At 43.2% G+C, this 27610-nt stretch overlaps 2 protein-coding genes across 2 annotated transcripts in view; one reads left to right on the top strand and one right to left on the bottom strand.

Moving 5' to 3' along the window:
• LOC148326081 (uncharacterized) overlaps nucleotides 1-27610 on the top strand; it is a 47015-nt gene that overhangs the window by 16517 nt on the left and 2888 nt on the right. Inside the window, exons 48-49 of the mRNA XM_088310259.1 lie at nucleotides 324-1993; nucleotides 17071-17320. Of these exons, the coding sequence (XP_088166385.1) occupies nucleotides 324-581 (258 nt within the window). The 3' untranslated portion in view covers nucleotides 582-1993; nucleotides 17071-17320. The remainder of the gene's footprint in view (nucleotides 1-323; nucleotides 1994-17070; nucleotides 17321-27610) is intronic.
• On the bottom strand, nucleotides 3042-25626 carry nyap2b (neuronal tyrosine-phosphorylated phosphoinositide-3-kinase adaptor 2b). Its single transcript, XM_088310255.1, has 7 exons — nucleotides 24698-25626; nucleotides 22536-22730; nucleotides 17048-17358; nucleotides 10890-11963; nucleotides 6900-8204; nucleotides 6028-6131; nucleotides 3042-5558 (listed from the first exon to the last, which is right to left on the bottom strand). The coding sequence occupies exons 2-7, from the start codon at nucleotides 22712-22714 to the stop codon at nucleotides 5274-5276; spliced, it is 3258 nt and encodes a 1085-aa protein (XP_088166381.1). The 5' UTR covers nucleotides 22715-22730; nucleotides 24698-25626; the 3' UTR covers nucleotides 3042-5273.

Here is a 27610-nt window from a genome sequence, read left to right on the forward strand (position 1 = left end):
AAAATGTACACATTGGATTTTAATCTGCAGATCATTCATTCTCTCCATTTTCAATTAGCAATCAAAAGTTAAAAAAAAAAAAAAAACATGTATTAGTTTTTTTTCTGCTTATCTGTGGTTGAGTTGCGGGGGCAACAGCTGCATGCAAGCCACTAAGGACTGAAATGTCAAAAATCAGACATTTGTTCATTTTTTTGTGTTTGACTGAAAAACAATTTTATTTTTTTTTTTGCTAATTGAAAATGGAAAGAGAGAAAGACGCACAGATAGGTCTTCACCGCTGCTTTTTTAAAAATTTTTTTTGCATTTGTCTTTTTCTCCAGGAAACCGGTGCAGGTGACGAGGGTGGAGGTCAGTCTCTGACATCCCCCGGCAGCTGCCTCAAGGACTTCCGAACTCATCCGATCATCGAGTGCCAGGGCGGGCGAGGCTCTTGTCACTACTTTGCTAACCTCTACAGCTTCTGGCTGACCGCCGTACGCCACATAGATCAGTTTGTTAAGCCAAAGCCCGGAACCATCAAAGCTGGCGAGGAGCAGCGACGCAAGGCCAGTCAGTGTCAAGTCTGCCTCAGACAGTAGACGAACTCTGGGAGATTTGGCTCAGTGGTGGAAGAAAAGGCTTTGGATTACCTGGTGCTCCGTTTATTTTGTGTTCCAAAAAATGCCACTTTTAAAAAAATAAATGACAAATTTAAATAATTGAAATATACTCTAGGAAAGCCATAAATTATTAAATGTCTACATAAGCACATAATGAAGCCACACTGGCTTCTTGCTTTTGCCACTCCTTTAGACCAGTGATTCTGAATGTTTATCGAAGCAAGACATACATGACATTTTACATTAGGAAAATCTTGCACACCACCAAACAAAACAAAAGTCTGACAAAATTACTGAGACAATGATGTCATTTGCTTAATTTACTCACAAAATGTACTCACCCAAGTGAGTGATGTGGACTAGTTTTGTTGAACATAAAGCTGTTGTATGAATGACAACCATACATTGCCGGCAAAAAAAAAACAGTTGAAAAAAGATGCATTAGTGAATGTAAGGCCAATTAAGGAAGATTCGATCATTTCCCTTGGCAGTCTGCATGATCTTGTATGGAAATGTGGTTTTTAAGTCCATTCTCAAGCAGCCTCCGGTGGAATAGTAATTTTGCACGGTGCTCACTTTCTTTTGTGATCCACCAATGTGACAATGGAATATTCAGTGTATGTTAACCAAACAAATACATTTGTTTGTACTTAATGATTAACATTGCACTGATCATCAAGAGCAAAGTCATTGCTTGCATCTAAAGAATCACCAGTTAGCATAGGCTTAGCCACATATGTTAGTTTAGCACATACTAATAAGCGGTATTGATGATGAAAGGGGCACATGGAAACAAATCAAACAAACTCACTTCATAAAATATTTGTTTAGCCCAACTTCCTAGTATGTCATAGAATTTGGAAATTTAGCTTGGTGACATGTTCTTACAAATGATAATTTTGCTGATTGTACATTATTATTATCACCAGAAGAGGAGGACGTATGGTTTGCCTGATGATGGTCTTGACAGTACCTCATGTGTTGTTTATTTTATTTTTTAAACTAAAATGTTCTCCAGGGCAAACACTTATGAAATGCTTCATTTTTTCAGTCATCCAAACTGTGCTCTTCCTTCATTAGATTGACAAAACCTACGATAAATGCAAGTTGAACCCCCCGTATATTAATAGTACTACAACAATTAGAGGTTTACAGGACTGGCGCTCCATCGTCCGTGGTGGGAACCACTTTGCGATATCATCGGATGCGCACGTGCTGGTTTTAGCACGGACACGTTCAAAAGTGACTCGATGGGAGTGGATGTTGACTGCAGGATTTATTCATTTTAAATTACATTTAGAAAGAAACGTGTCAGCTGTCAAAATCATCCGGACTGCTTGTTAGCGTGGAGGGCGCCAACCGCTAGCATGCTAGCCCGACGTCCCCTACTTGTAAGTAAATACTTTACTAATTCCCGTTACTTAATACCCACAGCTTTACTATTTAAAAACCGTCATGTCTCAGTCCCAGACCGTGTTTGTGTTTGTATGAGACGGAGGCTTGGTGTGGGTGTGAAGCTACCTTTTACAAATAAACAATGTGGTCATGTGGAAAGGTTTTGAAAACCCTTATGAAGCTACCAAATCTAATTTGCCTTCACCCGATGAAGTTATCTATCTACTTGTCTGTCAGTCTGTCTGACTCTGCAGCAAGGTGCACAAGTGTCTAGAACATGTGGGCAAACTAGGGCCCGGGGACCACATGCGGCCCGTTAAACGTTTTGATCCGGCCCGCCGAAAGTGAAAAAAATTAAATGAATAAACGTTGTTAATGTTTTATATTCTAAATACCGTGATTTTCCAAAGACATATATTGTAATGCTTTTGTTCACTTTCATTTAAAATTAAATATATATTTTTTCTCCGATGACATTACCAAAACACTCCTCTGTCAAATTTTAGAACCCATTGTGGCCCGCCAATCAAAGATTTTGCCCACCACTGGTCTTGAACGTCTCCTTCACATTTCCTATGCTTTGTATTTGAATAGTGGGTGCTCAGGCTTTCTCCAATATTCCAAAATCATGAATAATAAACAGCTGTAAGATGGGGGGAAAAAATAAACATCATATTGTTTTGTTTTTGTTCTTTTAATTTCTTTCAACATGTCTGGTATTGGCGCAATCATAAGTAATTATATAATGTATTCAAGTTTCATTACTTTAATATTGCGGCACTTTAACTACATTACTAACTAAATTTTTTAACAGGTAAAGTAGCAACTGTATGTACGTATCTATCCATTTAACAGTCTGATGCACCACCCACACACACAAAAAATGTCTGGCCGCGAAAATTTTTTATGTCTGACTTTTCACCGGTCCTGGGCTTTTGTATATCAGTACTTTGGATGATCTTTAGGCCGATATATGTTCTGCTGTTTCCTTCATGTTACAGAAATTCATCAAATTCACAAGCAGACTTTTTTTCCATGGCGGTTTTCAAATTCATATTTATTTATTTCTCTTAACAAACCCAAGTGACAATCAGAATACAGTACTTTTTTCCTCAATCATGTTTTTTCCATTTTTTAATTTTTCAAATACGCAAAAAACAAGAGAACACTCAGTGCAATAAGACAGAGGACTCTGACAGTGCGGTGCTCTCTCTACCTTTTCACAGTGCACGTTTATACACACAAAAAGATTGTACATCATCGTTATTACATTTCCAAACTCTACCCCGCCTTCCCATGTATTAGGGTTGCGGGGCAAAGTTAACATTTTAAAACAATCATTTTATTTTTTTTTTAGATTCAGCTTGCATACAGTGTAGCTATAGGCACACACAAACACAGAGCTCACACCCTTGCACTCTCTCACACAAACCGGTAGAACACAGCGAGACCTCTGCGGCGCTGATTGGCACCACAGGAGGGGGTTACTGCACTTGCACTCTGAGGGCTGGAGCTCATCCGTCAAACCCATACTATTTGGCAATGTGGACATTGCATTTTAATGTGCAAAAGGGAACCAATTGAGATGATGAAAGCAGAAAGTTGAGGTAGAGGGAGAGAGCCGAGGGAGAAGGAACATTGTTACCAGCCTGATTTGATGTGATGGATCAATGACGGGCAGTGCAGTTTTCTTGGCAAAACCTCTGAGATTCGGAGGCCTTTGTGCAACCCCCTGTCCTTTAAATTCTTTTTTTGAGCTGTTGCCATGACATAGGTCCTTGATGATCTCTGTAAAAGTTTTCAGCCAATCGTTATATTTGCAGTGACAACCAATCAGTCGATGACCGCGTGTCACACACAGCCAATCCCGAATGAAGCTATTACTTCCCTGCCAAATAAAATGCACATGGCACAGCTCGATACTTGTCACGTTTTCAAAAATATATACTGTATATAAGCATCATCTTGAAATGTATTTCTTAAGCAAGAGCATATGGCTATTATAATCTGCAGTAAAATCAAGACTAAAAGCTCAGGTGTTGATTGTACAGGCTGGTTGTTGGCATCAAGTATTTACACTGTTTTCTGGTATTTGCAGTGTGCATGGCAAAGGAAAGGCGCCGGCATTTAATGGGCCAGCTATTGCCACAAACCCCATTTCTAATCACCAACCCATCCAAAGTGCAACCACACAGTTTCTCGCTTAAAACAGGCTTTGGCTGGTTTCGGAAATGATACTGTTAATAATGTCTTTTCTAATTTGCTACCTCTGACACACCCATATTGGTGTCGTAAAATACTACAGAAATAATCACACTTTCTCTGTCCCCCCCTTACTACACTCTGCCGATAATTTTTCCCTTCAGAAGACGCTGATGAGGTTGACTTGTTACCGTAATACACAAATTGAAGCGCTCTAAGATTTCTGCTTCTTTTCTAGTGCGACTGTTGTTCTTGTGGGACAAGCTGAAGTGGGCCATGGATAGCGATCTAAAGCATGTCCATTAGGGATGGGCATGCACGGAACTTGTTTGGCTTGTGAAAACTGATGCTGCGTGTGTGAATGAAGCTCAACTTCCCATAGCTGCCACGTTGCGCTTCTTTAAACGGCAAACTCGTTGAGACTGAATCAACAGCGGCCAATGCACTCCATTTTTGCCTTAAATGCTTCAAAAGACGATTTAGCAACAATCCGCGCCACACTTAACAATCGATTAATCCCATCCCTAATGTCGACACAACTCCTCAACTGACAATACAACAGTGAAAATGTCAAATAGATGCAGACACAACCGAATAGACCATTCATTTTAGTGCTTTCAAGAACACAAAAAAAACAAGTGTTGGGTTTAAAAAAATGCTACCACAGGACAAGTATTCATAGATTATTTAAGATCAAATCAATAAAACAAACAAAAAAAAAACTAAAATAACAAAACAAATGTTAGATGGCATCTTCATCTGCTATACATAATTTAGGATGCTCTTTAAACCCCATCTGATTTAGAAAATATCTATTCAGCAAATATCTACTCTACTAGTTATATTACAAGAATCCAGCCACATGAAATAGAAAAATATCAAATATCACCAGCGATGATAAGAAAACATGACAACCTGAACAAGCAGAAATATTGCTATGGTAACACCATTGTCCTTTGACATCAGCGAGCATCATCCTTCCGGTGCTCTTGTTGGTTGTCTCAAAGTCCCGATGGGGAGAGGAAGGGGATCATTCTGGGTTGTGTGGCAGATGGGAGGTGTGTTTGTATCGAGTCAGATGGCAGTGTCCCAGAAAACAGTTGTTTGTGTCGGATAAGGAGGAGGACGGATCTTTTTGGCCCCGGTGCTCTTCCCGCAAGCTGGGAGGACCGAGGCGCTCTCTTGCTTGCACTGACTGCGCTCGTGGTGCCTCTCCTCATTCTTGTCCGGAGGAGGCCTCTCCAGATATCTTTGCAATTGAGGATGTTGTCGGGAGCGGATTTCTTTGCAGAGTGTTCGCTTCCTCTCAATCTGCTCCAGCATTGTGGTGTCTCCGCAGATCCATGGCATCTGGGGCATCTGAGGGGCAGGAGCAGTGTATCGCTGAGTATATTTAAGTATGATTACTGTCACCAAATGTGAACCCACAAGGTTGGTTTGTTCTTATTGGTGAATTTCATTGGACCATCTGGAAAACGTTTGAATGCACAGGTTCAACAGCTGGACAATCATTCAAAAGTTAATGGAAGGTCTTATTAAGTCAACGTCTTAATTTTATAGTTTATTTGGGGTTCATCTTGCAAATTCTCCTGAAATCCAAATATAATTTTTTTTGTAGATGTTCCCGTTGTTTTCTGTTCGTGGTACCTTAGCTTTTGGTTATTTGATTGAGCCCCTCGCTAATCCCCCACACCTCTTTGGAGGCTTGTTGTTAACCCAGTGCTTTTCTGCAGTAGTGATAGTTTGATATTTGAATGAGATTTACCATCATTTGAGTTGCCCAAGCTGTTTTTTTAGATACCTATTGCATTTAAAATCACATGCTTACCTGGCTGTGATGAGTCTCTGCTGCTCTCCTTTGTGGCGTCCCGATTGGGGAAGGATTAGCGGACATGGAAGGTGAGCGGGCATATTTATGTGCTGATTTCATATCTACAAAGACATGGACAAATGTGTCGTTATAAGAAAATGTTGCCAGGATGTATTTGACAAAAACCTAATGGAGCTACAATATGCTAGCAGTTGTGTAATGTAGCCCAATTTCTGATTGCGGATGAGCTGGAGCCTCGATCTGCTGACTGGGCGAGAGGCACTGTACATCCAAGAACGGTTGACATTCAGAAGCAGTACAAAAACGCTCATGTATATTCATACTACTGGAAAATGTATTTGAGCCTTGAAATTGTAGTTCAGTATAGATCACACCGGTATAGTTTGGATTGGATGTATCAACACTGTACTGATGTTAATTTTTCTGCCCGTGTCATTCCTGATAAAACATATTAGAGCTTCCTTCTCTAACCTCTGCCGCTGGTTATTACTCCAATAAAAGTGCACTTTTGTGTAATTAGGTAGTGATTAGCTGCATCCCACCCTAAATATTACTACCATCACTTGTTCGGATCTTACAAGGTAAACCAACTACGAACCCTCTGAGTTTTTAGCCAATTGAGAATTGGAATGCATTCAAGAGTCCAGACGATGTCTGATATGTCATTGTTAAATTTGACCGTTTCGTAGTCTTTCCCACTAGTGACAATGAATACCAAAACATTGCAGATCCATACCGAACTGAACCAAACTGTACAGCTACTGCAATCACAAGCCATAGACGAAAGAGTACAAAGCCAGTAGCTTTTTTGGTACAAACCCAGTTACATGACATGTGCCTATATTATCGCTTTTAAGATGGACCCTCACCATTTCCGGAGCCCCCAGTCGTCGGTGGGCTGCCAGTCGATCTGCTGTGGTGAGTTGGCGTAGTGGTGGATGAATGCTGACCAGACACCGTGCTCCCGTTTCTCTCTTGTGCTTTCGATGGTTCCATACTCTGATTGGTTCTGTTCTCTCGTCGTGGCGTCCCATCGGATCTATATCCCCTTTCTTTGTTGTCGTACCTGTACTCCATCACAGTGGGGCTCTTGGTGATTTTACCGTCATACTGATGTTGATCTGAGCCATTCAGACTTCTGTCCTTGCTGTCTCGCCTTACTTCGAGGCCAGTTCGGCTCAGATCTTTACTGTCTTGCCTAGGTAGAAGAGGTGGTGGAAGGTCGCCACCATTGTGGATGTTTCTCTCTCTCACCTCATGTTTTGATTCAGAGACATATCCTGCCCTGTCCTTACTGTTACTGCTCCTGGGTGTCTCTTGTCTGGGAAGGATCTCAGGCGGCTGGTCAATTCTGCCCTCATGTTTGTGCTCCATGTCGTTCCTTGCCCTCTCTTTGCTGTCCTGTCTGGGTAATAAATCAGGGCGGTAGTCTTTGCTATCATGCCTGTATTCAGAACCAGTTCTAAATCTGTCTTTGCTCTCCTGTCGGGGTAGAAGCTCAGGAGGCTTGTCTCTGCTTTCATGCTTTGAGTCCACTCCATTTCTGACTCGTTCTCTGCTATCCTGGCGAGGTAAGAGCTCAGGTGGCTGATCCATCAGTCTCTCTCTGCTTTCGTGTCTGCAGTCTACACCGTTTCTAGCACCCTCTTTGCTGTCGTGTTTTGGTAACAACTCCGGCGCCTGATCAAGGTGTCTCTCTCGGTCTTTGTTTTCCTGTTTAAGCAAAGACTCCATTCCGTGTCCTGCACCCCTGTCCTTACTGTCTCGTCTCGGCATCAGCTCTCCATTGCTAATTCCTCTATCTTTTGAGTCTCTTCTTATCAGTGGAATGGGTTCCACGGAACTACAGCTCCGCTCTTTGGAATCCCACCTCACTGGAATGGGCTCCACACTGCTGTAGCCTTGATCTCTGCCATCCCTGCTGTCCCTGCGAACAAGTGGTGCGTCCATACCGCTTCGTTCTTTGCTGTTGCGCCTGTGAGACATTGACTCCGCGTTGCTGGATCTATCCTTGTCTTTGTCTCTGTCTTTGTCTCTGTCTTTGTCTCGGTCCCTGCGATGAGAAGACTCTTTGCTGTGACGTTCCTTAGAGTCTCGCTTGGATTCCTTGCTGTGACTGTGACGTTCCTTGCCTTCACGTTTGGAGTCACTATGGGATTTACTTTTGGACTCAGCTGTAAATAAATAAAATAAAGGTATACATAATTAGTGATTACCTTAATCAAGTTAATCAAGCTCCCATCCAAAAATGTTTTTTGACATGCTAAATATTGAAGAATACAAAGGTCTACGTTTTTATATATGCAAATATACATACATTTATGCATACATAATCAAAAATGCAAAACCCAGCATCATTTAACTGATCAATATCATAGTCGAGTTGAGATTTCTCAAGTAAAATAAATGTGCACTAACGCAAAGTACCAAATCAGTTTATAAATAATTCTATTAAAATAGTTTGATTATAGCAGATTTTATTGTCATAATAGTAATCATTATTATTATTATTATTAGTAGTAGTAGTAGTAGGAGGAGGAGGAGTATGGGTAGTATTAGAAGTAACGTTCGTAATTGTAGTAATAATTTGGTTGACAGAGGTGTCATGTTTTACTAAACATTCTATATATTATTTTCAATAATGGTGCACTCTCCTGTAGAATATCACTGCAGTACAATAAATTATCCTGTAGGTGGCACTAAGTACATACAAAGAACCAAAGCAGTTCCTGAATAATACTAATAAAATTGTATCATCATAGTAGATTTTATGATGATAATAATGATGATTCTAATTATTGTAGTAGCAGTCAAAAATTGTAGTTGTAGTGGTGGTAGTACCACATCTGCAAAACATACATGGCCTTATTTGAATAAATCCTTAAACACTTAATACCTTTGGCTAAAACTCCTTTCTAATGTCTTCATGGGTTCAGAACCTTCCTCTACACTACCGTAGTTCCGCACATCATATTCCTGTGTGCGTGTGTGGGGGTGTGTGTGTGTGTGTACGGGGGTGTGTGTGTGTGTACATGTAGAAAAAGTAAAATAGTATAGCTCACCACTGCACATTACAAGGCAGTGCTGTGGTTCTCTATGGCTCCTATACGGGCTCTTGCATAATAGTACCAAGCAGGCGTGTGTCATATATGCGTATGCATGTGTGTGTGGCGAATGGCGATTAACCAGTTGGTATGTGGGTCAATCTAGTTGTTGATGCTCGGAAGAGTGAGAAAAATGAAACTCTCATGGTCATGATTGTGCTTATGCGAGTAATGCAACTAATCAAAATTCTTTTAAATGCCAAATGAACATGGGGTAAGACAGCAGCATAGCTCATCGTAATTAATTCCTGGAAATGCAATGATATTATCTCCTCTTCATTTAGAAATAATAAAACAGATAATAAAAACGCAAATGATGCTTACTTTCAGGCATATGGTAAATTCAAGTTCCATTAATGTCATCTTCAAGACACCATAAATTGCCTGCAGAGTGTAAAAGCTGCAGCTGCATTCTGATTGGCTAGAACTCTAAGAAGACCATACAGTGATTGGCTAGACAAGAGCATCTGTACTGCTCCGATGAGGTGTTAGGAGTTGAGTACCATAGCTCCATGCACATCAGGAGTGTGTTGCTCCGTCGAGCACCAGCATGTCCTGAGCTGTGATTGGCTGCTCGACGCGGAGGGAAGCTGCACATAAGAAATGTAATTCTCCTCCTTCCACTGTTGCTATGTTGTAGTTGCTAAGAGTACAGTGTGAGGATAGATATGTGGACTGTTTGTATGATTGAAGTAAGATCAATCAGGAACACAATCTAATATGTATTGATGATTTCTTTTGCACAAGGTATACTCCAATTTAAAGAATTACCAACATTTGTAGATAAGAACAAACGCTGCCCAATGTACACAAATGTCATAAATGTTCGTAAAATACCGTATTTTAAACTGCACACTATAACAGACTGCACAGTACTGTAGTTCCCCTTTCTGCCGCAACACAGCCCCGTTCCGTTCGTGGCATTCTTAGAGAACTTCACCAAACATAAGAAATCTCCGGCAACAATCTCTTTGATGACTACAGCCCATGGAACTATACATTTTTCTTCCTCAAATGGAAATTGTACTTTGAAATTTAACGTGTCTTGACTGATGAACAATTCAACTTACGTACTGCCTGTCAGAACCTGCTCTGGTCCTCCTGAGTATGAGGTTTCGAGGTTAAGAACGCCGTGCAATGAACTAATTTATAGTTCGTCATAAGAGTACATGGACACGCAGGCAGTTCTCTACCTGCGTGGCCATGAGATTAAAATAGATATTTCAAGGAGGATGAGGCAGTTTTTAGATGGCAGCAATGACCAGAAATTACTAGACAGACTGTGATGTGATATAGTTGAAGATGCAAAAATTCTTTTTGGGAGTAATGAGAATAGACAGGATTAGGAATGAGCTCATCAGAGGGACGGCACAAATTTGAAGACTAGGAGGCAAAGCTGGTAAGGACAGATTGAGATGGTGGATATATCGGTAGAGGGATTCTGGAAAGGGAGCCGCGAGGTAGGAAAAAAACAAGGGAACGAGAAAAGGAAGACCAAAGGGGAGATTTTTGGATGTGCTGAGGAGGATTCACTGTGACGAGCTCCTGAAAAGGGTTAATCTGGAAGAAGGACAGGTTTCTATTTTTGGCCTCGTGGTTCTTTATGAAAATATTTATTAAAATTAGGACTACTGAATTCGTTTTGAATTGTGCTATCAATGGGCAGTGTGCCAATTTGATTTCTAACTCTCATCACATTTTGTGAGGGTGAACGAAAACCGGTGCCTTTTCAGAAAAATGTGACAAATGACTTACTCTCTCCGGGCTCTTTGGATTTTCTCCCACTGGCATTTTTCTTCAGCATGTTCCTGCCAGTGGTAAACAAGTTGGTCAGTTCATCCAGCGGACTGGTGGGTGTTCGCGAACGCCCCGTCGACACATTCTGCATGGAGCCATGGAGCCGTCCCACACCGTCTTGGGGTGGTGACCCTTTACCATGAGGGGTGGCTGAGGCGCTCCTTGGCAGACCACCCGGAAATGGCACTGGCGCGTCGAACGGCGGCGTTCGCATGAGGCTCAACGGGGTGAGGCAGCGACCCATGCTGACAGGGGATGGGCACGCCGAGTGGCTGCGTTGATAAGAGGATGAAGTGGACGATTTGTAAAGAGTACAAGGCAGGGGAGGTGCGGAGGAGCGTCCAGAAACCGTAAGGGTCGGCGTGGCCGTGAGCTCTCTACGGATGTGTGCAGCGGAGGGTGGCTCGGCAGAGGAGGTTGGGGATTTGCTGTAAGATTGGTTCTCCAGCATTGGCAATTTGGTAACATCGAGCGGGGTGAGGGGAGACTCGTCCGAGTTGGGCGAGCATTGGGCTGGTGCTGGGGGGAATACCAGGAGTGGAGGCCTGTGGGTAAGCAAATTAGGAAATGGTGCTGGAATGTCACAGAAAGGAATGTTCCTCGGAGTGGAGCATCGACTGAGAGGTTCAGGGTCATACGGTGCAGGGGTAGGACATGCGGAGCGACACCCCACAGGGTCAGTACGGTACTCCATATCATCCAGCATGGGGTACTTCATCTCCTCATACACGGACTCCCCTGGCTCCTCGTCCTCGCTTTTCAAGAGTTCTCTCGCCCCGACATCGATCCCGCCCATCTCGATGTAGACAGGCTCATCCTCACAGTCGTCGGTGGGGCTGTCGTCGCTCTGCGGCGGCGAGGCATTGTGCTCGCATGGGGAGCAGGTGCGGTGCAGTGCTTTGGCAGGGCACACTCCTCCGCCCCCGTGAGTTTTGATGTACGACTCGTCGAAGGAAACACTCAGTTGTGTGTTTGGGTTCCTCTTGGGTTTGGGCGGTGGCACCCGACGGCAGTCCTCACTGCATCCTTGAGCTGTGAGAGAGGAAGATAATGACACTCGGTCAAGCCATGACAATTCACGCATGTTGAAGTAATGTTTTTTTTTTTTTTTTAAGGCAGTTTGTTTTGGCCTGACGTATTTAACTCTTAATACCGTCCCACCAAACTTAATGTGCATTGTTTATAGATTTTAGATCAGTCATTACTCTCAAAAAATGTACATTTTTTTTGTGAGTTTTTATTTGTATTGCAAGCCAAAATTTGAGGTATGGGCAAGCTTCAGCCGAACCGCTGCTGGATGGCATTGACGAACGCCACAAAATCTGCACACACACTGTGTGAGCTGCTACACGATCCATTTTGTCATTAATTTTGGATTTTGCATTGCTTAACTTGTTTTTACACTTGTGTAACAATGAACATTGTTGAAAAGTCAGATGCATCTCCACTTGTTTCTTGTGTCTTTTTCATTTGTAGTGGTTGTACATTTTATTTTAACAGCAAATTATTTTCTATATTTTTATAATGGTCCTGAATATTATAATTATTTCATTTATTGTTATTTTATTTTAATAAAGTGTGCAATTAACTGAATAATTCCATTATCAATATGGGATTTTTTTGTAATTAATAAATGGACGGTATGGACATTTTATTAGATTTTTATCCCATGCATTTTTGTGTTCCTTTTTTCTGAATGAATCATTGAATGAATCTTTAGCGATAATGCAGCGCAATATGTGTGGTTCGGTGGGTCAGATGTAGGTCAATGCACATGGCTAAGAGCTGTATCTTGAGTCAGATATGTGGGAATGGTTGAGGCATATGCGTGTTTCTAGGTCACATATACAGCAGCGGATGCAGTATGCAAGTGTGGTATCTGGGTCACACACAAACACACACCGTGGAGCTTCTTTTTGATTGTGGTGACGTGGCATTGCAGTGTGAATCTCTTTTGATGTGGTGCAGTGAGCTTATATGATGTTTCGCTCGACCCGTTGCTGCAGTAGAGCACGTCATTCGCTCAGAGTGTTGCAACTCGCACGTTACTCCATTGAACCGTCGTCATAGTAGGTGTTCAACATGGATTTGTGGGTCGCATACTGGGATGTTTTGATCACGAGCGTCCCTTCCGTTGACAGGCCTGCTGGTTGTGAATGTTGCTGAGACCCAGATCATGGCTGAAAATGTTCAAGATGCAAGTTTTGTGCGTTTAATAATTCAGACAGCAGATGGCCCCGACACACGCGTATACTTCCCATAACTGTATGACTCACCAGCATCCGGAGACGCGCACACACACAGACGTAGACACTGTCACAACTGTACACATGTTGGGGGATGGAAATTAGGACATGTATTGCGTGTTTCCCATGTCAACGAAGACAGGTTTCAACTCATCTGAGGCCATTTTGAGAACAAGGTGTGTAGATTGTAATGGACTACAAGTTCAGTGTGTAATTAGTGGCACACACACACACACTCACAGCCAACTACAGGCATGAGGTGTGTCATAAAAGTTCCATGGAATATTTTTCGAAACCAAACTGCAAACTATTAGTTTTTCCTTTCAAAGTTATCCCTCTGGAGTCAATGCAACGTTATCCGCCATGCATTTGTGCAGCCTTTGAAGGATCCTTACGGGATAGTCCACAGCTCGGTCATCATGGCAACATCTTCCAAAACGGATGTCCTGGATGACCCCCTTGAGTTTGCGAAAGAGTAACTCACAAATCAGAAGGAACGAGATCGGTTGAGTGATTTTCTTTTTTTCTCGGCAAGGAACTGTCAGATGCTCATGGCATTGCAAGCATGCGCGTTTCCTTGGGGATGTAGCCATGAGTTGGCCTGCCACAACTCCTTTGAAGGCACATTGGTTGATTGTCTGACCCACACTGAAAGGGAAGACTAGTAGTTTGTAGTTTGGATTTGGAATATATCTTCAGTGGCACCAGTCCTGGAACTTTTCTGACGCCAATTGCAACTGCTAAGCACATGATTTTCAAGCAGTCCTGAAGGGGATTGGTATCTTTAAAAGACAGAATACTTAAAAAATTATTTTTCATTGCCTTGAAATAATCTAAAAACTTTCAATCACATTAAATTGCACAAGTAAATTTAGTGTCACCCATCTGAGATACCTGCTTCCGATTGGACCTCATTTGGATAACGTCCCTATTAGGAGCATAATGGCTGCTTCCTTTTCAGGCTTGGACATGGGTCCTTGAGACTTTCCTTTGCATTCTGTTACGATCGTTTTATTGGTGAAACCAATGTCGGGAACTTTTTATTTTTCTCAGTGTTCCAGGTGGTACTAGTTTTCGGAAGATTGAATTGAGTCTCCTAGAATGCGTTTGTTTTCGCTAGGCACGTTTTTGCAGAAACTGATGATTTTTCCGGGCATGTTGATGACCCCAAAAGGTGAATGCAATGATGCCAAGAGGGGCTTCATACCGTCTGGAGCTTGGGCCTTAATAACCGGCCAGCTGATGGATTGCTTGTTAGATACAAAGATAAGCAATACTAAACTGCGGAAAGTGGCACTCCAAGCTTGCTCTTATTATGAAAGCAATGCTTATTAAAATGAAAAGACACTAATTAAGCTGTTCATTCGACATTTCCTGTGTGGCAAGTCAAGGATGATGAAATACACATAAGACTGGTGAACAACTTGTTTCCTGATTGCCTCATCCGGATGTTTTGCGTCAGGGCACATAATTTACGCGAGCAAAATCCCACGGCACGCCACTAAACAAAATGTAACAAAGTATATATATTGAAATGATGATGAAAAATTGACTTACAATCTAGTGGAAGAGGATTGTTTTTCTTCCTGTCACTGTACGCTACTGACATAGATAATTTGCTCGTTTTTGCACCAATTAAATGAAATTGGATCATGGTTGGGAATCACTCTTTGAGAGGATTTCATTGGATGATATGATTTCAGTGAGACGTCTATGTTATGTTATACATGCATTTCTATGTGTGTGTGTTGGAGGTGGGGGGTGCTGCATGTGCGTGTGTGTGTGTGTTCCTTCATCAACAGCTGCATTCTTGCACAAACAGGTTTGCGTGGTGGATCAATTTCAGCACCGCTCGTGACATCTCCTCCTTCCTGTCCCTTTCCCTCTCCCTCGATTGCTCCTTTTCCTTACCTCCCTCCCCCCCTGTCGTGTTTGCCCACAACCCCGTACCCCCATCCTGAGGGAAACTAAATCTAGGTCATTTGCTCCTCCTGAATGAATTCTACTCTACCAAGCTCCTCCCCTCCCCGCTACAGTGCACGCAAGCCTCCCCCTCAGCCAGGAACACCCCCACAGCTACGTCGTCATTGGCTGCTCAGCCTCAGACTCTTGCAGCCCCATTGGACGGCGCTGCGCAGGGATGTTGTGATTGGCTGGGCAAGGGGGAGTCTTGTTTCTGTGGGATGGTTGCCGTGGTGCCCAGGAAGATCTGTGCGCACACGCGGACATCCCCACCAATCTCAGCCAGGCTGGGCGAGTCCCTTCGCATCATATTGGCAGTCAAGCATCCGAACTGAAATGGACTCGAAAACCCTCAGCAACCTGTTTTAGTTTGCGCTCACAGCCTCACGTCTCAATAATATAATAGAGGACTGCTCTATGCTAAATGCTCGTTGGGGGAAACATTTCTTAAGCTCATTTAATTCCATTCTTTTCCATTTGAGCCTTTAGGACTCTGAGCCACCTCTAATGAAGCACTTGTTTTGATTCGTGGCCAAATGTGTTTATTCTGCCCAAACAGACTGACTTTGCTGCAGGGTGCTGCTGCTAGATCTTAATTATACCATCTCTTCATCTTGACTTGCCAGTGTGCAACCAGAAAAAAAAATGTTTTGGCTTTAATTGGTGATTTGCCTCAAACTATGTAACAGTTTTTAAACAAGGTCACAGAAATGTCAAGACCCTTTTACCCCCTTGACAGATGACTGGGCAGCAGAAAATAACAACAAAAAAAAACATGCATGAGCTGGATGAGTACACAACCATATGCCCGGCCAAAATTAGCCAGTGAAGCTGACATGAAACAGACAAAACTCCACATCAGAATTCTTAACTTAAAGATATGTTTGTGATATATTTGGAGTGGGAGGCTTGCCGTTTAAATCTTGATCTTCAGTTTTTGAGTTTGCATGTTTTTCTGTCCTTGTGATTTTTCCATATAGGAAATTGTTGATAGGAAATGTATGATTGCATGGAGTCACACTTTGAGATGATTTGTCCCTCACATATGGCGAAATAAACGAGCCAAAAAAGCAAATACTATTCAAGTATCGCATTCGTTCCAGGTCACATTGACATTTGTGATTGATTAACAAGTAAAGGGATTTTGATTCATGCTTGCTGTACTCGTTGAATGTCTGTTGTGTTCTTCACATTGGTGTGATATGGCATTGGTCATGAACAGTGTAATGGCTCATGTGCCTGACTTGTGTGCAAGCAAAGGTGGTTCACTTGACAGTAAGTGAGTGTGAGTGGTTTTCTGTCACTGTGCCGTGTGATTAACTGGTCAAGGGTTGTGAAGATTTCTTTTCCATCAGTGATTCTTAAAAAGTGTGGTATGTGGGCTCTCTCTAGTGTCCGTGAAAGGATCACTGTACAAGTGCAGTTCAGTTGTATTTAACTTTTAGGCCAAGAATTTTTTATAAACATTTATTCAAGTACATTTTTTTGTTAAACTTTTACGTGCAATTCTTTTTAATTAAATAAATGTTTTTGTTCATATTGTGTTATATATTTAAGTGCCTTGTAGATGTTCAAACTGTGCCGAATGTTAAAGCAGTTTAAAATATGAAATTAGCTTTTTAGGAGTTTTACTGATTTTGAACACTTAGGCCTACAATGTGACTGTATTGCAGTGCTTCTCAATTAGTTTGTGTGTGTGTGTGTGTGTGTGTGTGCGGGTGTGTGGTCGAAAAAGTATTACTCCTTTGCATGTATTCACTGTGGTATCTGTTAATCCAATTGTATGGTTAAATCTGACTGGCTGGCGAGATGTCATGTCATTGTCAAAGAAGCAGGGGTGAAGAGGGCACGGCAGAGAGGAGCTAAAAATAGCTCCGCACTTTGGTGTGAAGTGCCACCACCACTCACCATCACATCTGTCCCCACGACAGGCGGACACGGGGCTGTGGTCCACCGCTTCGGACGACATGCTCAGCTTGGTGGCCGGGTCCCTCCTGGGCTTGGGTGGGGGCTGCTTCCTGGAGGTCGGGCTCCCCACCTCTTCGTCCCCACCCCCACTGTTGCCACCCACAGAGTGGAGGGACTGGGAGCGCACAGAGAAGCCCTGCCCACAGGCCAACGCGTGCGGATGGGGCATGGGCATGCGTTCCTGCGGGTCTGGCATGGTGATGGAGCCCATACGTAAGTGCTTGCCTTCTGTTGCTATGTCCTCCCCCGTCCTACACAAGGGTGAAAAGGAGATGCTGTTTCAATTAAGTGCAAAAGCCATCCAGTTTGAACAATTATTGTTTGAAATGCATGCATCTAATTATCTTTATTTTATGGTAAGGTTGACACAAAGTGCAATTTTGAGTATGGTAGCAACAAAGAGTTTGAAGCCTCTTTTTGATAGGAATTAATCACTTATTCCCGTCTGCCAAACTCCAGCTCGTTATAAAGTCAGTTCACTAACACCATCCCATTGTGCTCAAGTCAAAGCGAAAGTAAAGTAAAATCCCACCTTGTGTCACTTGTATCTCAAGGCACCACGGTATCAAGTAAATTGGGCCATAGGGAGAGAGCCTAAATTTGAATAGTGTAAAACTCAGCATTTGACCACATCCTTGAAAATCTATGGATCTCATTGAACCTCTGTTTATCGTCCGCGATAAATTCAAACACATCCGCAATAGGTGAAAATTTGCAATACGTTCTCCATATCTCCATTTCCCCCTCCCACATGCTTGAAACAGAGTATAATTTTTTTAGAATACACATAAACGTAGTAAAACACATTGCAAGTGTATCCAAATACAGCCAAAAGAAAAAATGAAATCTTAAATAGTATAGTAAATATTCCGTGTACTTTGTATAGTAGTGCATTCGCTATGTGCCTTTAAGAGGCGGGGCCTCCCTCGTCAGTGAGTCTGTGTGTGAGTGCTTGGGCGTGAGCTGTGGACGACAGAAGCTCCTGCGTGAGTGCATTTGTGTTTTACTGCTCGGAAATTCATCTGTGACTAATTCTGCTTTCCTACATGAGAGACCACTACACTAATATTTAAAAAAATATCCCTGTTGAAAAAAAAAAACTCTGATGTAACAGGTGCATGAGATAATTCGCAATATTGCTTTGTAATGATTTGATCTAAAAAAAAAATGCACTGGACGTGTGCATGCCCAAGGCATGGCAAAGGCTCTTTGTAATTTCCACTAGCAACCCAGACTAAACTACATCTAAGTCGAGACGCATTCCTTCAATAACACTTTCTTGACACCGGCAACTACTTTCCCATTTGTGAGTATAGTATTCTTTTAAGAGTTTCTCGTTGAATAGCTCAGGATAGGTTTCACAAGGTAGGAAAACAAAATGAATAGTTGGATTTGTGAATATAGCAAACCACAAACAGGCAGGACTTGACTGTATTACATTACATCATGGAGGGACATGGCATTCAGATCAAATCCTTGCACCCTTGTCCATGCTTCGGGCTTTTCCTGTCAGGCGACAACAATAATAGAACACTCCTTACATACACTGTAATCATCATGGCATGTTTCTCCTCCCTCTCGCTCTTTCTCGCTATTGCATTCTGCACATATCACATGAGCGTTACATCACTGTTAGCAGCTGTGCCGTTGCCCTCTGAAAACTGCTTCTCTTTCAGGGCAAGGCATTGATTAGAGTTTAACTTCCGGACAGGGCCAACGCTGCTCACATTATCACACTCAGAACGACACTGTGAAGTCCCCCGCCCCGTACAACCCCCTCCCGGGCATGTACACAATCAACCATTGTAAATGCGTGATTGGCCTGAAAGGAGCGTTAATGATGTCTGAGTGGATAATGCTAATGGTTGTGCTTTGCAGGAAGAACGCAGAGCTCAACATCTGAGAATTTTGCATTTATTTATTGATCATTTATTATTTATTTTGGCATTTTATTTGTTTTATTTTTATTTTTTTTCTGGGAAAAAAAAATCGCAAATAAATTGCAAAATTAAAAAATAAAAAGGCATTAATTCCGCTGCCATGAAGCTGCATTCACATGTTTTTCTATGTTGTGTAAGACCCCCCCCCTCCCCCGTGTGTATGACTGCTGACTCTGACACCCCACGGGCCAGCTGCTGCACAGAAGGTGCACGGTGGGGTCTGGTCCGAGCTTTAATCTGCCTAGCAACGCGCTGGTCCCCATAGAAACAAGATGCAGAAGCCAGCCACAATAATAAAGCCACACGTGCGCTTGTCTGGTATGTACACAGATTGATTAGGCGGATCTTTGTCAACCTGTTGATTCATAGTGCTTATGTTGTTTTAATGAACTGAAATGTGTTCATTGTTTGGGGAAATCTCCCGCGGTTTTTGTGGAGCATTTCCCTTGCTTCACACAGCATCTTGATTACAACTTTTGATAATTGGTAAGTTAACCTTAAAATAATACTAACTGTATATTGAGAAAATAGTGTAAGACAGACTCTGATTTTTTTTTTTTTTTTTTTTTTTTTTGGGAGGGGAGTAGGGTGAGGCTTGCTGTTTATTTGTTTTGCCAAGTCAAAAATTATTGCTCGACCGGAATAGAATTTTGTTTAAATAAATTCATGTTCATGTATTCCTCATTTCATTGCAAAATGAAAAAAAGAAAACATTTCTTGTGTTTATTTATGTGGGGTGCCTCTGTGCACCCAAATACATGAACTATATGTCAACTAGTATTATTTATAGGCTCTTTGCAACAGTGATTGTCTATGTGATTGAGCACAGATGCAACAACACAAGAAAAAAAAACTCCCTAAATATTTCTGTCTTTTCATGCACAGTTTATTTGCGTGACTGTGCATATAAAATATGTATATAATATATTCATATAGGATGGCGAAGGCTGGGAAGCCGGTCTCACTCAAAGCTAACGTGTTGATCTGATTGGCCGTTGGCGGTTCCAGCTGTCACCAGGCAGAAACACATCTCTGCAATGGTGCTCACATTTAATCACTAACATTTTTCTCTCTCTTCGCACCCCCCTCCCCACTCTTGCTCCCTCCTCTATACTCTTGGAAGGTATTTTTTTTTCTCCCACACGCTTCTTATCCTTTCTCTCACGCTGATAATGTATCTATTTTGCTCACACGCGTGCACTCGGAAACAGCCATATTTGCATGCGTGAATGCGAGCATGCTCACTGGAGTCTTTGCTCTCTCATTCAGTCACAGTTACTATTAGAAAAAAAAAACATGGGGATTTGCGGGGTGGAGGCGTGGGGGTCATTTAATCGACCTACATATATGGCTCATGAAAAATCCATTTTTTGAGACTCTTCCTCTAGTGACTGTATGAATATTTTAGCATTGGGCAACAGTTGAAAGACAGTGCAAGGGTAACAGAATGGTAAACTATTCGCTCCGTAGGCATCGTCTTGTCCTGGAACAGTCTCCAAATTACCATCTAGTCCTTTCCGTGGCATGAGTACATACAGTTATACTCACAATATACGGTGGCAACAATGTCAGTTGTCAAAGCACATTATTATTTCCATTACTCATATTTACTGCAAAACTCCCACTGACAGTTTCTTTGGTCTTGCTGTCTCGATAAGAAGCCACAAGATGCTGTCAAAAATTGGTTTAAGGTTTTTCATGTTTTTCATGACATCCTTTTGGTTAATTATACTGGAGACCTTGTGTGTTTTTTTTGGGTGGACCAGACGATAGCATTTGGTACGGTGGACCACTGTATTTGGTTAACACCAGCCCATTTACCTGTTTGGCTTTAGCCACAGATGTTTTCTACTGAACTTGGATTTTACATCCTTGTTTTGCAGGCAGGACTTTTTGTGTTAACCTTGGTTGCTCTGAGTTCCACTCTGTCCTTATGTGGTTTGGTGTTCCACAGGGTTCAATTAAGGGCCCCCTGCTGTTTTCAATGTATTTTTTACCCCTGGGTTCCATCTCAAATAAGCATGGTATTTTCTTTCACTACATATCATTGTCCCACTACGCAAAAAATACATTTTCTTCTTAAGGCCACTTTTGTTCTGCCCGGGTGAAATCAAAGCCTGTATGCCACTAAACTTCTTGAACTTCAACGAAAAGGAAACAGAAGTTATGTTGTTTGGTCCTAGTAGTCCTTGTACAACTCTGTGGATTATTTATGGTATTCGCTCTGTACTGAACAAGTGTTAGCAATTATGGTTACAAGTATGATGTTGTGTTTTATTTTTTTATTTACTTTTTTGCTTTGCATATCGCTGCATAGACTGGAGGCGGGCCGGCAGATCGGTCCAAGAGAGAGCTGCACTGCTGTGGGGGTGGTCACATCTGACTTCAATCATAGCCAAACAAAGTGGCAACTTTCATTCCCTTTAAACGCGGAATCTGGGTCTCAACATAGCGAAAGCACATAAGCGCCATGAAGTGGGCACTTAGAGACCTTCACCCTCCCCCGATCGTTCATGTGCCCTCCTCCATAGTTGTGCTGCACTGTGGGATTATTTAAAAAAATATAATACGGTACTTCATATTGATGAATGAAATACGCTGCGTTAGATGAGCTGTCTACCCTGCACGTTATTTGCGGTCTGAGTCGCCGTGAGGTCTCGATTGAGCTTGGTGGGATTGCCAGATTGGCAAACGTGTGCAGTAAGCCTTGCGCAGATATGGAAATCAGGATCCGCCAGCTTTTGCGTATAGGTGCGGAATCTGCTGAATCTCTTGGTGTAAAAAGTTTTCGGACTACATTTCAGTTTGCCTGGTGGCATACCGTGCAAACATTTCGAGCCATCACGCCAAGTCTTTCCTAAGCCTTCTGCACAGTCTGTTCCGTAATGTTCCTCAATGACTCTGTGTTCCCTTTCCTAGCCCACAAAATGAGCACGCCGTATGCACCCGCCGCTCACGTTGCAAGAGCAGGCGTCTTTAAGGCTTAATTTTCTGGATGCTGTGCACACATACTAAAGAGTTTACAAAGTAAAAACAACCCTTTTCTCCTAGTTTGACCTCCACAAATGACAAGTCTCAGCTGATTGCGTCTTAAATCATGTCACGTGGTGGCCCACACTTCCTTTTTTTCATTCTAAAAGATCTCCCACCCCAAAAATGGAACAGTGCTGACCTCAATCCAAGTCCTAAATAAATCTAAAAGTGAAAAACTAATTATCCTCCATAGATCATGGGTGGGCATAGTCTGTACTTGCAATCCTCCAAATGTGGCAAACGGCCTGCGCCACAGGGACCCTGCGGCCACTTGGCCCACTTCTTCCAACTGTGAACCCAGTAACATTTTACCTCTTCACAAGCAGCACAATGGCTAATACTTCATTCATACGATCACCCTAAAACCCCAACGTCTGCCTCCATGCTTGTAATGTTGCCATCTAATCTGCTGTTGTCCCCCTTTCTTTGGAGCCCTCGTCAAATAATCTTCCCACCTCCTTATGGCTTCCTCCTGTTTTCTCTTCTTGTCGTTTTTCTCCTGCAGGTATATCCTATTCTTCTCATTCCTGGCGTGGTCCAGGTTCTGCGCCAGCAGGCCGTTGTAGGCTTTCAGTCCATTCTCCTCGACGTACTGGAAGAAGCGGATAGTTTCCTCCTCCTTGGAGCTCATCATTCTTCAAACGATTCGGCTGGAAACACAAAATAAGTCATTTAATGGCCTTAAGCGAGTGTGACTCTTCTTTCAACCTCCATTTTTCAAGGTCATCTTCAGTGAAAAGAAAAGCAAAGATAGCTGAGCTATTTATAGTTTTTCTTACAGTTGCCGTGGAAGGTTCATGCTCATAACGAGCTTTGCATCATGATCGTTTCCGTGGAGGATTGCGACATCCTCCAAAGATCATGTGACAAACACACGACAACTACAGCAATATGCCAACACTCAAAGGGTAGGCTGTATCGTCTATTAAATTCTCCGCTCCGACCAATCTGTAGCTATGATTGGAACTAAAAAAAAAAAAAAAAAAAAAAAAAAGGAGCTTTCATCTGTATGAAAATGTGTCGTGGGCTCCGATGAGAAAATGTAATACTCCTGGGAGCAGCCGTACGGCTTAATTTTTACTCGACCGCACTGCGTGGTTTTGCATGTGTGCACAATCGTCTTGTATCTAAAAATAGTCTGCGCTGGAGTTGTTTCTTGCTATAAAAGACAATCACTGACAGCATCGGTGACATGCATTGCGACACGGACTGGATGTGCGTGTGTAAAAACCGGCATGAACGCCGGTGCCTCTCATTTGCTCCTTCTCAGTTTCTTTCTTTCTCAATTGTTTCCAGCCACCGGGCATCCAAGATGAGGCACGCAGCGGCTAATGAGGACGTTGAGAGTTCAGAGTATGCACGAACCAGAGTGCGTTCACTCTTGCAATTGTGAATTTGGAGAGGTCGCCAGTGAAGAAGACAGCTCATGGTTTTATTATGTAGGTCACTGTTTTCAGATGAGCCTAAGACTCATGCTTGTTTATGTGAGAGAGAACCACTGAGTTTGCACTGGGGGGGGGGTCAGTGATAACTCAATGTATGTTTGCTTGTGTGTGTGTGAGGGTATGTGGGGGGTACTTGGAGGGCAGCCAGATGGAGATTGCAGGGCCAATTGGGAGGCCGACCATTGTCTGCCCAACCTCAGCATCCGTCTACCTCGTGTCTGTCTATGAATAAATCCAGCGTGGCCATGAGGTCGTTGGGTTTATCCGCTGCCCTGCTGCAAATTTACAGTTTTTTTGGCACACATTTTAGAGCGGAGCGAGGCAGTCGACATCTCACAGTGCAAACCAGGTCACCAAAGCCCTAAAGATGTCGAGGTATTTTTTTCCCCCCCGTCTTATCGCTGATGAGCAGGCACAGTACGATATCGAAACGTCACAAATAGGAATATGACTGGGTTTCAAAGGACAGAAGTGCACCGGTTCAACGTGTGAAGGCTGCAGCGTTAGGAAGGCACAGTTCAAACAGTGTTTGGGCTGAATTAAGCCTGTCTGCCTAATCCCCGTAAGCCTGCAGCAGCACTCTGCGCTGGAGTCAGCTTGTTTATGACACTGTTTTCATCAGCCCAACCTTTCACATTGGATTGTCCTCCCATAACTCATCAATGTAAAATGCTATTCTTATTTGCTCATCTCCATAAAACCTGTCAATTCACAACCCATTTACCTCAGTGCAACCTAAATCCAATTCACCCCCCCCCGCCCACTCTGCACAGTCTCCTTCACTTGATGCATGATTTCTTGCTCTCTCGCTCTCTCTCTCTCTTTTTTCTTATACGAGTCCCTTTTGCTTATGACTGTGCCCCAGTTGACATTGGCGGCAACAGTTGGAAGACAGATGTGCACTTTGGTTCAGATGTAAATGAAAGTGGCACACGATTTCTGTTTCCAGGCAACCGCGTGACAGGAGAAGGCCAGCGTGGATATTTTGCAGACACAATGCCAAAAAGATTGCAAGGCCAATAGGCGGCTGACAGGATGCGTGGATGTTCTCATTCATGCTTGCGTGCGCACACAGTGAAGTGGCGTGCACCTGGAAGCCGCTCATTTGCCTTTATTCAAAAGACGGAAATGCAAACTTTTAGATGCATTTTAATGTGTGCGGGTGTACTTACAGTGGTCTTGCGTATCTGCTGGTTTGTTCACCAGTGTATCTTCTGTCTTCACCTGGCACATCCAGTTGACACTCTGACCTTTGCTGGAGCACCAGTGCACTATTCCCCTGAAATCCACAGACAAATCCATCCATTGTATGGTCCAAATGGTCTGCTTGCTAGATGGAGTCCCTGTGACCCGGGATGAGGTTGGTGCTCAAGAGGAACTGAGCCATTGGGCGCTCCCTCCCCTCAGACGGAAAAGGGGAGCTTTGACCCCTCCGGTCCCGATGGTGCCAAACCCCTAGCCAGGTGCCAGCTTTACCGCTCCGCACATCAGCACATGTTAGAGAAGGAAGGAAGACGCAGTGGAGCTGCAGACCGCACCCGCCACCTCCAACGCCACCGCCGCTGCAAGCATGTCACATACACACGCTCTCACCTCAAATGCAGCTCGCGCTTCCAACCTGGACGCTCAACAGTCTTTTAATTTGGATTCAAAATCTATTCCTTTGGTCTGATGCACAAATGCAGAAAATCGCCCGCAGTGTCACGCATGGTGAAAGGAATCCTCATCCGGGGAGAGGTAGAGCCGAGGTGTTGTTTTCCAGATTCAGAGTCCCGCGCGCACCGTTCCAGCTGGTCCTCACGGGTCTGAACTGTCAAGTCTGTGCCGGAACAGATGACACCGGGCTTCCCAGAGATAGATCAAAACAAAAACACGCCCACCGCTTACTGTAGCCACCTTCCGTTACAACGTCATCCTCTCGACATCTCCTCCCTTTTCCCGCTACTTCACACCATTTCAGCGCACTGAGTGCCTTCAGCTCCTCATTACGCGCACTCGCACACGTGCCTCGTTTCCCGGTTTTAAGTTTCCTCTCTTGAGTGCCGTGTCCGTTTTGCTCGTAGTGTAACGGGAGTTCAAATGTGTTTTTCTGCCTTCAGCACCATGGATAGCTCTATCTGTCAGAGGGGGGAGAGAGGGGGGGGGGTGCGATCCTCCTCTCCTGAGTGGAGAGATGGGGAGCAGAGTGGGAGGAGCCAATTGGGTTGCCAGGGTGTGACCTCATTAGACTCAACCTCCTCTTCCCCCGGCAACCATATCTCCCCCACTCCAAACCCCCCCCGCCCCCCTCCCGCCGTCTCCTTTACAGTTCGTAAACAAGCCCGAGACACAAAAATACTTTGCTGCGTACACCATGTTTCTCTCAAGTGCATTTGTTACATTCACGGCAGCCAAAACAAAAAACAGAATCCAAACAAAAGATACACAAAGAAGACATTTGGTTTTGCAGCATGCACACGCTGGCATTGTGGTGCAACCTTAAAATACGTTTGCATATGCAAACAAAGTAAGTCATGCAAATGAGAGGCTTGTTCCCGCCGGCCTCGGATGTGAACGGGATTAAAGCAGGCAAAGAGTTGAACCGGAGTTGCATGAACTGTCTCGAGCCTACAGCAGCAGTTTGTCTGGGGGACCTGTTTGGGGGGTGGGGGGGGGTTTAGTTCACGTTTGATTGTTTATGTGGTGGGAATGCCTGCTATACAAGTGGGAGGGAGGGGGGCAAGCAGTCTGCGGTGCGGTGGGCTTTGCTCGGACGGATTAACACAGTGGACACAAAAGGATTAGGCAGAGATGTGTTGTTTTCGTCAACCCTTCCCTCCATTTCTCTTAACCCATCCTCTTCACTTTCCCGCTATCTGTCTGAAGGTACTGCAGCGGGAAGGTCCGCCAAAAGTCAGCAAGATAAGAATATGTTAGAAATGCACCAGACATGCAAAAAAATTGGTTTGCAGTTCCGGTTGTGGAGCACTGCCGGAGTGAAGAGTCCCAAATTAGACCATCAGTGTTGTCGGCGGTTCAAACGCTTGCCTCATGACAACATGCCGCATGCCATAAATAGCCGTTTGCTATGATCCGAGTGCCATAAAATGCTCTGACAAAAGTAGTCACCCCTTTTTCCCCCCTTGCCTTTTGCAAGCAACGTGGTCCATTAGCCTGACACAAAGCAAGCGGCTCTGTACGGTCCAAATCAGCACACATGCATAAAGAACGCACACTGACCTCAGTGCACGGCCCATGTGTGCAAAGGATCCTATTTAGAGCCCTTAGGAGTTCAATGAACACAGACTGTGAGGGAATCCCAAGGGGTGGGGGGGGGTTAAACAAATTGTTCCACCTATGTGCACAACAGTACTTTGTTTTGCGAACAGTGGAGGACACTCCCTCGGGGACAAGGAGGAGTGTGAAGTGGGAGTCAATGAATGTTCGTTTTCAGTTCACACACTCGCTTAATAGATGCTTGAAAAGCATTTGAATACATTAGTGAACGCATGGTTAACTGTATTCAAATTCACGTGGAGATATTATTGATAGATACAAGATCAGTGTGGGAGACTGTCTGGCTTTAGATGCCAATAGATAGAAGAAATCATTTCAGGGGATTTCTGGAAAAATGCCTTTCATTTTTTAATGTTTTTTTTTTCTACAAATAATTAAGTCTTTGGAGTGCCTGCCCTCCCCTTATGTGTGACTTTAAACAAACAAGTTGATCTTTTATCCGAATATTTCTGATGCATACTGTATATTTCGCCCTTTCTCCCCACTCATATGGGTTCATTTACATAATTTATTAAGGACAAAAAGAGCAGCTGTAAAAAAAAAAAAAAAGGCAAAATTAAAGCTAAAAGTCTACAGTTAAAGTACATCTTTGTTCTTTTAATCGTAAATCTATTTTGGTCTTCAGAGCTAAAAAAATATATGATCATTGGGTGGAATGGTAATAATATACATATGCAGACGCCTCTATCCATATTGGATATTAATAATGAGACATCTTAGTCTATGTGCAACATTAAATAACTTTTGCTTTCGTTACGTAGAGCAACGATTAGATCAGTGTTTTTCAACCCGTGGAATTAAGGCATCTA

Source organism: Idiotropiscis lumnitzeri, chromosome 12 (genome assembly GCF_059441095.1).
Source record: "Idiotropiscis lumnitzeri isolate Australia: NSW breed Sydney's pygmy pipehorse chromosome 12, RoL_Ilum_1.0, whole genome shotgun sequence".
In the NCBI taxonomy this organism is placed as follows: Eukaryota; Metazoa; Chordata; class Actinopteri; order Syngnathiformes; family Syngnathidae; genus Idiotropiscis; species Idiotropiscis lumnitzeri.